The 12927-nt window shown below is 31.5% G+C and overlaps 2 protein-coding genes across 5 annotated transcripts in view; both read right to left on the bottom strand.

Moving 5' to 3' along the window:
* LOC117105926 (protocadherin Fat 4-like) overlaps window positions 1-6312 on the bottom strand; it is a 46726-nt gene extending 40414 nt beyond the window's left edge. Inside the window, exons 1-4 of one of the 3 annotated variants that reach the window (XM_033247231.1) lie at window positions 6163-6312; window positions 4890-4949; window positions 4459-4569; window positions 3526-3695 (exon numbers count right to left, since the gene is read on the bottom strand). In XM_033247231.1, the coding sequence (XP_033103122.1) occupies window positions 3526-3695; window positions 4459-4569; window positions 4890-4938 (330 nt within the window). In that variant the 5' untranslated portion in view covers window positions 4939-4949; window positions 6163-6312. Of the gene's footprint in view, window positions 1-252; window positions 346-795; window positions 864-3525; window positions 3696-4458; window positions 4570-4889; window positions 4950-6162 lie in introns of those variants that run through there. The other 2 variants (XM_033247232.1, XM_033247233.1) reach the window with 2 other exon arrangements.
* Window positions 6313-8243: 1931 nt separating this feature from the next.
* LOC117105921 (ras association domain-containing protein 4-like) overlaps window positions 8244-12927 on the bottom strand; it is a 28109-nt gene continuing 23425 nt past the window's right edge. For both annotated transcript variants that reach the window (XM_033247222.1, XM_033247223.1), the window contains exon 8: window positions 8244-12789. In XM_033247222.1, coding sequence (XP_033103113.1) covers window positions 12684-12789 — 106 coding nt within the window. In that variant the 3' untranslated portion in view covers window positions 8244-12683. The remainder of the gene's footprint in view (window positions 12790-12927) is intronic.

Here is a 12927-nt window from a genome sequence, read left to right as displayed (position 1 = left end):
TCTATATATTAGTAGACTATCTATAAAAATGATTACATAAGCCTCTGAAACGCCTAAATTGTCATATTTTTCACTTTTAAAACGTTTTGAGTGACGCCCAACCACGCCCACTTTAGGCCACCCCAGCATATTACCCCCCTCCCTAAAATGTTACCTTACCCCTCTCACCAGATTTCAGATGCTGGCGCAGCCACTGTCAACACTGCAGGATCTTCATTGTTATTACTTTTATAAAATTCTGAAGGGGCTTACCTCTGGTAAGTAAAATGTGTAAAGTATTTCTTTAAACACAGGAAGTTCATCATTAATGTCATTTAAATATACTTTGATGTTTGATGCAATAGTCTGTAAAAAAAACCATACAAATCTTATGAGTATTCTAAAGATGTAGTCTCATGTATTTATGTGATTATGTGACTGCACATATCTAAAATGAGAATAATGTCACACTCATTGGCATATTTGAAATGGGGGGGGGGGTTTGATGAGGGGCGCAAAGGTGAAGTGGGAAATTGATGGGGTCATGGGGTGCTTGTTCACAAAATAAGGTGATAGGTGATTTTATTTAACTTGAGCATAATTTTTTGCTTTTAATTTTTTTTAATGGGGGCTGGGGCTCACAGAGGTTTAAGAGTTATTTTCTGCCTAAATTCTAATGTACCGGTAGGTATCTTGTGTTATCATTATGCATTACCCTTACAGTTATCAATATCATTATAGGTTTCATTATTATTATCATTATCATTATCTTTATTACCATTATATAATTACTACAAAAATTAAATATCAACTTACCGATGTTGAACTTCTATCTAATAATTTCCATGTTATCATGAATTGATTTTCTGCCTACAAAAAAATTCAAATTAAATAAACTTATTTTCGAAAATTAAAGGTAGTAAATTAGTATTTTGAGGATTGGCAAACATACTATTAAGTTTCCTTTAATGACAGCATCCACTGAACATCAGTTCTCATTAATCAGTGCACCATAAACACAATATCATATGTGTGTGTGTGTGTGTATGTATGTGCATATGTGCGTATGTTGTTTTTTTTATATTAAATCCTTTAGTTAATGTTAAGCGCATAGAGGCAGTTTCTTGCAATATGCGCTATATAAATAGCAATTTATTATTATTATTATTATTATTATTAGTATGTACGTATGTATATATATATATATATATATATATATGTGTGAGGGTGTGGTGGGTGTGTGTATGCGTGTGTGTATGGAGGTGTGCATGTATGTATGTATGTATGTATGCATGCATACATGCATGTTTGTATGTATGTATGTATATATATTTTGAAATGTAACAAAGAGGAATCTGAACAAAGAAAGAAAAAAACTCAGCCTCCACTGGGACTCAAACTCGGGACCTTTCACATACATGGAGAAGGTGGGTGATTAAAGGGCCAGGTGGAACCTAAGTTCCTTTCATTATTTTAAGGTGTCTGACGTCACAATTTTAATATATGTAACCAGTCAGAAATCTATAAGTTACGCCCTCACCTGTGCATTATTTTCAGCTAACTGAATTGCGAATGAGATACTTGTGTATATAAAGCATGTCAAGAAATCAACAAAACACCAAGCGCAATAATGCAATGAACAATATAAATTGAAAAGTAACGAAAGAGGAATCTGACAAAAAAAAAGAAAAAACTTAGATCCATCATTCCTTGTCTTTTAAACAGTAAAGAAGAGGAATCTGAGACTGCCAAAAAACCTTCTGCTGCCTATGAATAGACACTTCTTTACCGTTAAAATTTATAGATGATTTAAAGTTAATATCTCTTCATGTGCTAAAGCTTCCTAAATGGCTGGTATTTGCCAGTTTGCAGATTGAGTGTACTCCTGTATATATAAGGGAGCAGTATGTGCAATCAGTCTATCTGAGGATCGTGACAGCATGAAACATGCATCATAAATTCACGTCCATCTATATTCAGTAATACATATGTTGCTCTTACAGTTTTTAATTTGTAACAGAGCACTCTCCCGCATGGGACGTACTTACCTAATCCAAGTAAACTTAAAAACAAGCCAGATAATGCAATTAATAATTAATTACAAGATATATATTATAATCTATAATCTATATTATAATTATTCTTATTTCAAAGCCTACAATCACAGTAGTATAACCCAGTCATCAAATAAAGTGTAGGTTTCCAAACCTACCGGTCTGAAAAACTGTAGCAACATAGATCATCAAAGTCTCCATCTCAAGAAGTGAATATAATTCTATATTTCAGCTTAATTGAAGGAAAAATAATGACTTTACTGTCCTTGGATCTATAGATTTTTTTAAGCACATTGCATTGTTTATGCAGTCACGCATTTAGATTCCAGAGGTTGAACTACAGGGCCACGTAAAAAAATAAGTTGTTGATCGTCCCCTCCCTACACAAAAAAATCACCTAATTTTTCTTTTGCCAAAACTCAAGAACATATTGTCTTTCCATCCATAATTCAACTTTGACTAGGCCTCTTTTTTTTGTGTAATTATTTTGTCTTTCATTTGTTTGTTCATACAGGAAGTTGTTAGAGTGTATAAAGTCCACCTGATGAAAGACCACACCAGAAGATCCCTTTTTTTTTTACATGGCCTAATTGAATCTACAGTCTCAACAACTTTTCAATGTGGTTAGCTGTGCCTCCCATAATTCATCCCTTTGTGACAGTGAGGCAAACCTTACGACCTCTAGAGCCCTGCAGTATATAAATATATTAATAAAAGTTGCAGCATATTAACATAAAGTGTAACTAATTCATGTAGAAACTTCCTGTTTCGATCTAAAAGAAATGTACAGTAATTAGTAAGACAGTAATTAGTAACAGCCTATACTCTAATTGCTTTAGGGCCTACTTCATTTCCTACCTAAACATATATGTACCATATTTCACAACACAAATAGGACTATTAAAGTTATTAGCATGGACACAGTAAAAATGCATAACATTCACCACCAGATTTATCCATGAGTTGTCTAGCAGAAATACGATAGCTTGAATGTTTAACATAGGGGTATAGGCACCGTGATAAATTTCCGTATAATTTTTGTGTGTTAATAATAATAATATTAATAATATTTATTTGCCAGGAAAGGGAATAAGCAATTAGCCTGAACAAAACAAATCTGCACTCTTTCCTCTTACACTACAAAAATACAAAAGGAAAATCAGTAAGATAACAAACAACACTTTGAAAAAAAATAATCAAAAGGCAAAGACCACAAATAAAAAGATAAAAACAAGCAAGCAATAAACAGTTAATAAATTGTCAATCCGTCTGTTGATATATTTTGCCGCCAGGGGTGTTCAGAATGAAAAAAAAAAATATTGTGTCTAGTATGAGTAGTTTTCTCCCCATTGGGGAAATGCTGCAAAAAAAGAAGACTGTGTACATACTTATGAAGAATGTTAAAAAAATGCAGGATTATCAACATATTAAATACATTAACATTATTGTTATAAACATATGTAAAGTAAAAAGCTATCTAGTAAGTAATTACCTCATAATTTGGAGATTCTAAGAAATTAACATCACCCGTACTTCGTTCCACATTAAACCAGTAATATCCATCCACAAATCCAGATTCTAATGCAGTGGTCACTGCAATTTCATAAGCCACAGTATCACCTGGATCAGAATCACTTGCTTGGAGAGTATAAATAATGTCAGCTGGTATAGAAATAAATACACATTTGAATGAATTAAAATAGATTCAGTCTAATATTATATGTCCACATAATTCCCAGTGTTAACTCCTCCTGGCACCTAACATTTTTTGTATTATTTATTTTTATAGATGTTATTTAATGACTAATTTCATTTATTTTGTGAAAATGAAAGATTTAGAGCTGCAAAAATAAAAAATAAGCTCCCAGCGGGAGCACGTGTTAATTTCCTTATACTGTATTATGTTTACTAAATTATCTGCATGAGAATTCAGTTTGAGAAGTTCGAAATCGTTTACTTTTGCACACAACGTTTTGGTTTCAAGCATTTAAGTAAAACCAAAAAGTTGAAAACTCTGTTTCGGTGTTATGTTATTGAAACATAATCCTCTTTTTATTTTATCTCAAAAAGTACCATCACAATCATGTTTTTAACACTCAATATCTGTACTGTAACATTACCAAAAGAAGGTATCTGTAATGAAAAAATGATGTACAATCATTGAAGGTTGACTTGCGAAACACAAATTTTATTAAAATATAACAAAATCAAATGGATATTTTGATAGCTCCTACTATCTTTTTATCAACATCTGATAAATGTTGATAAAGACACATACATTTTAGAATTATATTAACTTGTTAACTATTATATACGACATACATATAAAACTAAATACATAAATAAAATGTTGTAAAAAATAATTAATTATAATCATATAAGAGTATATATTCATATACTTATACTATATACATATATTACATACATGTGTTTGTGTTTTCATCAAAGCGCTCCCCATTCATATCATATCGCTGGTTAGAAGGACAAGGTCTGACGGATACCTTACAATCAAAAACTGGAGCTCTACCATGGCAACCTGAAGACATGGAAAACAGGTTATACAATTTCAATTTCTCTTATATTTTCCTGTAGTCTCAAAAATACTCCAAAATTCAATTTTAACATTATATTTTTGTTTAAATGGATGCAATATATGAAAAGAATATACAAACATTACTACCTATGCTTCTGATAAATGAGAAACGACAAATAAAACATGCCATTAGCAATAATTATTATAAGAAATAAAATTCATTAGTTTTATAGTTCAATCAAATATAAATAAAATAATAATTGATTAAATAGTAATTAATTATTCAAATTAAATGTAATAGTAAATAGGCAACTTGTACTTACATTTTAAAAAATACAATAAAAGTCCAAGGATATAAATTGATTTTGGCATTATAAAATGTCCTGAAAATATAATATTTCACTATTAATATTAAAACATAAATACTTCAATTCAATTCAAAAAAACATTTCATTTTTTCCAATGGTAAAACAAGAAAATGCAAAGTTGGAACCCTTATTTTTTTTTTTTGGACACTAAATTTTTAAAATTTCAATGCATATTAGCGTTATGTGTTACTCATTTATGTATTCTGAAACTGTTGTGACCCCACCAACCAAAAATTTAAAATGATTAAAATGTTAAATTTAATGACATTTCAACTTCAAATGAATTACTCAACCACTGTACAGAACACTGAAGACATTCATTATTAGCCGTAAAGATGCAAAACACCTAAATAGTTGGCAGTAGCAATGCCTGGGAAGGGGGGCTAGGAGAAGCTACATCCCCCATGTGGAGCTTTGTCCCCTCAGGGTAGTTAGGAGAGATTCGTTGGGAATTAAAAAAATAATATTTTAAAAAGTTTATATCACATGTTGACATAAAATGGGTAGGCCTATATAAATTAATAGTTTGGATCCCAATGAGACACAAAAAACACCATCCTTAGGTCAAGTTGCCCTGTATGAGCGTCTAGCGGCTTATTACTTTTTAAAAATGTTCTCATTTGGGAGACAGACACTCATCCCAAACCTTCCCTCGGCTCGGGCCTACGGCCATTGGATGACGCTACACACCGAAGTAAAACTCTTGCCCTGACTGTTGTCAGGGAAATCCTGTGCTGCCACTGCACTATAACACATACTCAGCAGCAGTTTTAGGATATATTTTCTGGGGGGACTGAGCTGTCCGACAGGGGGACTTGGGCTCGTAGGCCCGAGCTGGGGGAAGGGTTTGAGAGGGGGCACCACCCTCCCAAAGGGGATTTTTTTTAAGAATAGGAATCTCTGGGTGGCCAGAAATGACACTCTTTGATTGTGACAGACATGTGTTGGCTTGGCATGGACCTATTTTTATATATTTTTTAGTCGGACTGCCTGACGAGTCCTGTCCTGTGGGGGGCTTGAGACCCTGCTGCCCTCCCGCTGGCACCGCCACTGCACATACTGAATAAAAATATTAACACCAAAGACATTAACACCATCAACAGACATGAACAGCATAACTATACAGATTAAATTTGTTCGTCATTCTGCAACTGAAACGGACCTGTAGGTCAAACAGTTTAATAGAGTATGACCTAGGATTGAGAAAAGAAAATGTACTTGATCTTACCTCAATTATCTTATATGCTTAAGTTTTTCTTGTTTATCTCCCTAGAAAATAATTACAAATACAGTACTTTCTAGACTGTGAAAATCATTTAGTATTTAACATAGTCCAAGTCATGTAGGCTGTGAAGTACCCTTCGTACCTTCTCTTCGATTTGCATAATTATTAAATATTGATGAGCAAAGTTCACTGTCTCTGTGATAAGCCTAAACAAAGTCAATACTAGTTCTGCTTCCGAGCACTCACAAAAGTTGATGCTGGTGACTTAGTTCTGCTCATACTTGGAGGGGCACTACTGAAGTACTGTGTAATGGATGACAATGAAGCATACATAATAAGACTAGAGACCTAGGCCTAACTTGACAGTGCAATTAATATGTGATAGAAAGTACACTTTTGAAAGAAATAAATTAAAATAAAAAAAAACAAAAACAAATAACTAAGAATAATTCAGTCGCAGAGGTACCTTGTACGTATTATACAATGCTAACAATGCGGCTCTGAAAGAGATTGCATAGGTTAGAGAACCGTCTTGTATTAAAGACAAAAATGCTTTTTCAAAATTTGGGCCTAGTTTTTGAATGGACTTTCAAATGAATAGAGAATCAAACTTTATACAATTAAAAAAGTTCTTAAAACTCACTTGTTTGTAGGAAGATTATTATTAAAGCGCTTTGACCATTTTTTTGGAAAGGCGCTATAGAAATTCTTTACATTATACCTGAATACTGTATACTAACAATAAAAGAGCAAGTAGGAAATCTTACCAACTGATATTTGGGCTCCAATCAACAACTGAATATTTTACTGTGCTAAACTATGCTAGACTGACTAAAGAAAGTTCTTGTTGGGATCTTATTTCAGGCAGTTGCTATGGCAATAATGCCATAATTACCCTACCAGAAGTTGACCTTGACAACTCTGTCCATTTTCATTCCTCCATGATCATCTGATTATAACTGACCAGAGAGGAATTGGTTTAGAAGTACTTACAAAATTATGCCAGTGAGGACAGTAGCCTTCATGGTATAACTTAGGCCTACTGTACAGTAGGCTCTAAAAAAAATAACTAATTAAATTAATGTCTGATTTCATAGGTTTTACGAAGTGATAATGCAAATGGAAATCGAGTTTGTTTAATTATTCACTGAGTTCAATGTTATTTCTCGACAATGCATTCAGTTATCTGCATATTTTCCTTGATCTAATCCTACAGTACTTATAAAATGACATTCATATTTTTAGTAACGAAGAGAAAGGCCACAAATAGTATGCAGTGCATATATAGTATTTAGGAGATAAACAAAAATTAATAAAGGAGCCGCTCCGATAGCAATGAAGCTTAAACCTAACAAGTAAATTATAAACAGTACTAAAGTAATGATTAAGTGTATATATGATATATGTATATATATATATATACACTACCTTTATTCGGCTCTTAAGGGGAAACTCTTTTGTCTATAATTTCGCCTTAACGTCGTTTAAGTTTCCCCTTAGCGACACTACTTTCGCCTTAAGGTACTGTTTTTAACCCTCTTCATTTTTTTAGTTTCCCCCTATGGATAGATCTAAGCTGCAACAAATATTTCAACAACCCTTTTAGGATTAACATCACTTGATTTTATGTCAAATGTTGAAAAAGACACTACAGGAGTAGTCAAAATGTTAGTGCAATAAATTCTTGTGTTTCTAAAGTCGGCAATTTACGTACTTGAGTTTTATTACCGTTACGCAGTATTATATTTTATATGTTTTGAAACACATATGGACACATTTTCTTCCTATATATTGCCTCAAATCGGATTCAAACTTCCAACGAAAGCCGCAATGACCCAGTTAGTTAAGGTGTCTGCTTAAACAGCAGAAGGTCCCAGGTTTCGAATCCCAGTTGAGAAAATTTGCTTGCACTTGGAGATTCCTCTTCTTCTTTACCATTCAAAATTTGTATACATATTAATTGACTGACCTACAGATTGACTGATTGAATGAATGATTGATTGATTGATTGAAAAAAATTCATGTGAGTGGTTTGTGTGACTCAAATACTGAATAATTAAATTAAAACTATTTGAAGAGATGACTGACATTAAATACAATAAACCATTTTATTTCATATTTTCATATTTAACCAAATGAAAAGTTTGTATTTCAGCTCAAGAATAACAATGAAAAAGATTCTAAAAGCTTTAACAACTTTATCTTGCAACTACAATTCATAAACCTGTACTGCACCATACTGATTGTCATCAAACTGTCATTTTTATTGACAAAATATAAAGAATATTAAGTTATTTAGTAAAAATTGTACATTACTATTGGATCAAAATGTTAGAAAATCGTAGTAAGTGGGCAGGGGTGTATGTGTGGCAAAGTGTCATAGAATAACTAGTAAATAATGTAATGGAAAAATATTAACACAATATTACTATCATTATTTTTATTATTATTATGCTCTATCATCTTTGAAGGGTGTTCTGGATTATGGGAACAAGGCAATAGTTTGTCCAGGTAAGTATTCAGAAAATAGACATTAATATCAATTTTATTTCTTAAGATTGGTCACAGGCAATATATGTTCAGGATGATCTCAATTCTTGCCAATAAAATTTAACTTTTGCCTACAATCAGTTTGGTTACAAATGTTTTTACACTTATAAAAATACAATTATTCATATACATGTGTCTGAAGTAATAACAAAAATCCTGACTAATAAATGTTAGTCCATCATCTATCATCCTCCTATCTTCCTATCTACATATATATTTACACTTGTTGCCCTTTTTACAATCTCAAAAACATTACATTACAATTATCAAATATATTCAATTTCTATATACTATCGGTTATGACGTTATAATGTATTAAAATATAGTAATAAATTGTAATTTACTTCAAAGTACCAATTGTATAGTGCATAGAGAGGGGGGGAACGTGCATTCAACCCATCTCCATGGACCCACTACAGGGAACTACCCTTGGTATTTAATTTATCAAACTATCCCCCAAAACACTACATTGCCAACTTAGTACTAATTATGGTTACTTAATTGCATAATTCAACAATATTTTGAAAAATACATCACAAAATATTTTTATTACAAAAAGAAAATGATTGAAAAACAGTACGATGGAAATTATCCACCACAATTTTAAACAGAGTAACTGATTCTAAATAGATCTCAAATAAATTAATAATTTACAGGTATATGATTTTTATATGACTAATGAAAACCATTTCTGACAGTTTCAGATGAAAGAGATTGGTGATATTTGTATTTGTAAATATTGCTTTACCTAAAATTTCTTACAATATAAAATTTGACTAAAAAAATTCTCTGTCTAGGATGTGAGAATGTGATACAAAAAGAAAGATTTAAAAAAATCTGTTAAATTATTGCTCCTGTCTGCATTATGAAATTTTTAAAATTTTGAGGCTGAAATTTTAGAACATATGATTGGCATTTTTCCCAAACAAATGACATCCAGAGCAGAAAAACAAAGTATTCACCTAATATGTGACCTTTCCCTATAGGTCAATATTCATTTGTTGCATATTAATATACCTAGGCCTTGTGCTCTCTTTTTTATCTTATATGTTGCATTTAACATTGTATGCATACAATTTCCAATGCACACTTAATCATCATTTTTAGTATTTTAACCAACTTAATGGAATAAATTTTTGTCCATGAGAGGGTGTGTCCGCACTCCCCAAACCGCCATTCATGAGTAGGCCAAACAGATAATATACAGCAGAGTCTGATCAAACTTTGAACAGATAATGACTCTAACCTATCAATGCAATTCTTAAATAAATATAAAAATAATTTTAAAAATTGATATAATTAATCCGAGTTTAGTGTTAAGAATTCATTCAGTAATTTTGCATTAAAAATTATTAATCTATGAATTCTAATACAAGTTTAGTGGAGGTGTTTCTACATACTTAATAACTATCTTGTGATTTACTATTATTGATTACACACAATATATTGATAAAAAATGTTCCCTAATGGGAAAATGGTATAAACCAGTTAGTTGGTAAAGTATCAAATTTCATTGGACAAAAACATGTGACTTGTCTAAATATGGTCATGATATCACATCATGACCATATATAGGCACACCATGACTATATATGGGCATGCAACAGTTTTTTTGTCAAATAAAATGTGAGTCTGTAAAGAGCCTAAGAATCATTATCAAATTTAAGTTTGTAAAACTAGAAAATTCCTTAGAGTGCTGATATAAATTTAGTAAAAAATTTGAAAATTTAGTACAAATCAAGAATTTCCAAAATTCTGACATAAATATAGTAAAATAAAAAAGAAATAGCAAACATATAGAATTTCATAAAAATTGCAATATAATTTAGCAAATTTGACAATTTTGTAAACATCAATTATTATAATGAGGGACTCACAATCTGAGCTACGTTCACACCTTTGATTTATAAATTGCATATTTAACAAAATTATATATTTATATAAAATGTAAATAGTAAAAAAAATGCATAGATAATTTATCTATAAAACACACAGTATTTTAGGTTGGTCTTGTAGAATATAGTATTATTTGACTTGATTTTGGTATTTGATTTTACTGAGAATTACATGGTACAAATTTTTAGTTTATGGAAATATTTATAAAAATAAGCATATCTACACCTGAGTTACTGGGTTGCTTCTTTTTTTTTTTGTTCAAAATGTCTGTTTCAATATATTAGACTGCGCATCCTGTTTTTTGTTCAATGTGAACACAACTATAATGTCAATTACAAAAATACTAGAACACACTAGCCTGCTGTTAAGGAGACAAGCAACAGTGTGAAAAGATTGTTTGGGTCAGAGCATGTTGAATTAGTAGTGCACAGTATTAGGGAACTTTCGATTGCCCGACGACGGTAGGACGTAGAACGCAATGACGTCACTAAAAAGTCATATGTGCATGTGAGAACGTTAAGAGTTCACCTTGTTGAGTAGATTCTGGAACGCAATTTGGCCAAATCTACGTATGCAGAGAACGTAGGACGCCAGGTAGGACGGTTACGCATAAGTGATTCCGTTCAAGCGCCGCGTCGTCGCACAAATTGAAATCTCCCTATTGTCATTATTCAAACCTTCACTGCTCACCTTTTTTGAGAACCATTAATGAAATTAACATTCAGTGTACTGTATTATACTGCTTCATGATTTAATTATATACTTTATATGTACTTATTGGTAATGTGAGTATCCAAACAATTTCCATTCTATATACATTAGTATTTTAGCATGGACATGCCAATAAGTAAGTCTTTGAATATTTGAAATCTGCTGTCCATTCAGAAGATAGATTGTGGTTTAATTGTGAGTTAGAACATTTTCTTTATAGCTTTAAACATTATGTTTCTTGCTTAAAGCAGCCACTTTGAAAATGTTTTATTGGTTTTAGCTCCAAGGAATGCATTGTGTTCAGCTCTCTTTTGATAAATTAAAGAAATACTACAATCTATTGGATTTTTTTTTTAGAATAGCAGTGTCATCCCATAGTAAAATAATTTTCTTATAACATTTAGAGTGAGAACAAAATATACCATGTCATTATAAAAAGTTAAAAATAATACAAAGTATTAATCTTACTATTTATCAAACAGTATATAAATGTGTACATCTAGATTAACAACCAAAAATATTAACACTAATTCACATTATTAACAGTGTTATTGAAATTCATGAATATAAATTTTCAATGAAAATTTTTTAATTAAAACATGAGGTTTAAAACAACTTGAAATGAATGTGAGAGAACAAATCCAGAATGCCAAAAACGTGTAGTTGAAAAGGTAGGCTGGGGCTAAACACAGTTTTCATAATCATGATGAAAATATATACACTGGATATAATTAGTATTATCATTGTTATGGATTCCATTAAGGATACTAGAAAGTCAGAAGCAAAACGGTGCTGGGGTGTGTAACCATGGTTTCACTCCATTCCCCTCCCGATTTACAAACAGCATGTGACACAGTATAAATTAGAAACATAACTGAGAGAGGAGGGTACTTTTCTAAGATTTGGGCTTTTTGTGAATATTCAGCAGACAGAATTGAGGGAGCGAGAACATGCAACTGGATTTGTATCTTCACATCTTAAGAAATATGGGGCTTGCCATGCCAAAACCAGTGACAACAACCTGAAAATTGATATTTATATTCTGCGCATCATAAACTTTAAAATGATTTACTATTGCTTAAGTTATGAGTACAAGTATTTCGACTTCTCTGTACTAAAGTATACAATACTCTGCCTCATTCTTATGCAAATTACTCAGTTTAACAATTAGCAACAGTACACTGGTATTAAAATGCCAAGCCTCACATTTTTATCATATTAAGTGGTGTACAACAAACAATGTTAAAAAGAATAAGTTTAAAAATGATAAGTTAAAGTGAATGACAACCAATTTTTCATGACATTTTAATTCATGAATTAAAGAAGAGTAGTTCAAAACGAATTAAAAACCAACGATAACAAACATATTATTTTCTTTTGAAAAATTTACCAAACTTTGATATGGGTGACATCTTAGACTGATCTTGTGCTTTTGTTATCTTCTTTCTCACATTTTCGCGATACTGATCATACCTGTGATAAACAGAGAAAATAAACTAATATAATATAACGTTGGACAGGTCCACTTGTCTCGGGCAGGCACAGCCACTGTCCAGTCTCCCATCATCATTGGTTTACAGGTAGTTATAATGTTAATAACAATAATCATCT

Source organism: Anneissia japonica, unplaced genomic scaffold (assembly GCF_011630105.1).
Source record: "Anneissia japonica isolate Jap-2015-1 unplaced genomic scaffold, ASM1163010v1 scaffold288153_len396733_cov185, whole genome shotgun sequence".
Classification (NCBI taxonomy): Eukaryota; Metazoa; Echinodermata; class Crinoidea; order Comatulida; family Comatulidae; genus Anneissia; species Anneissia japonica.
Note: the sequence above shows the minus strand (reverse complement) of the source record. Positions and strands in the feature narration are given on the sequence as shown.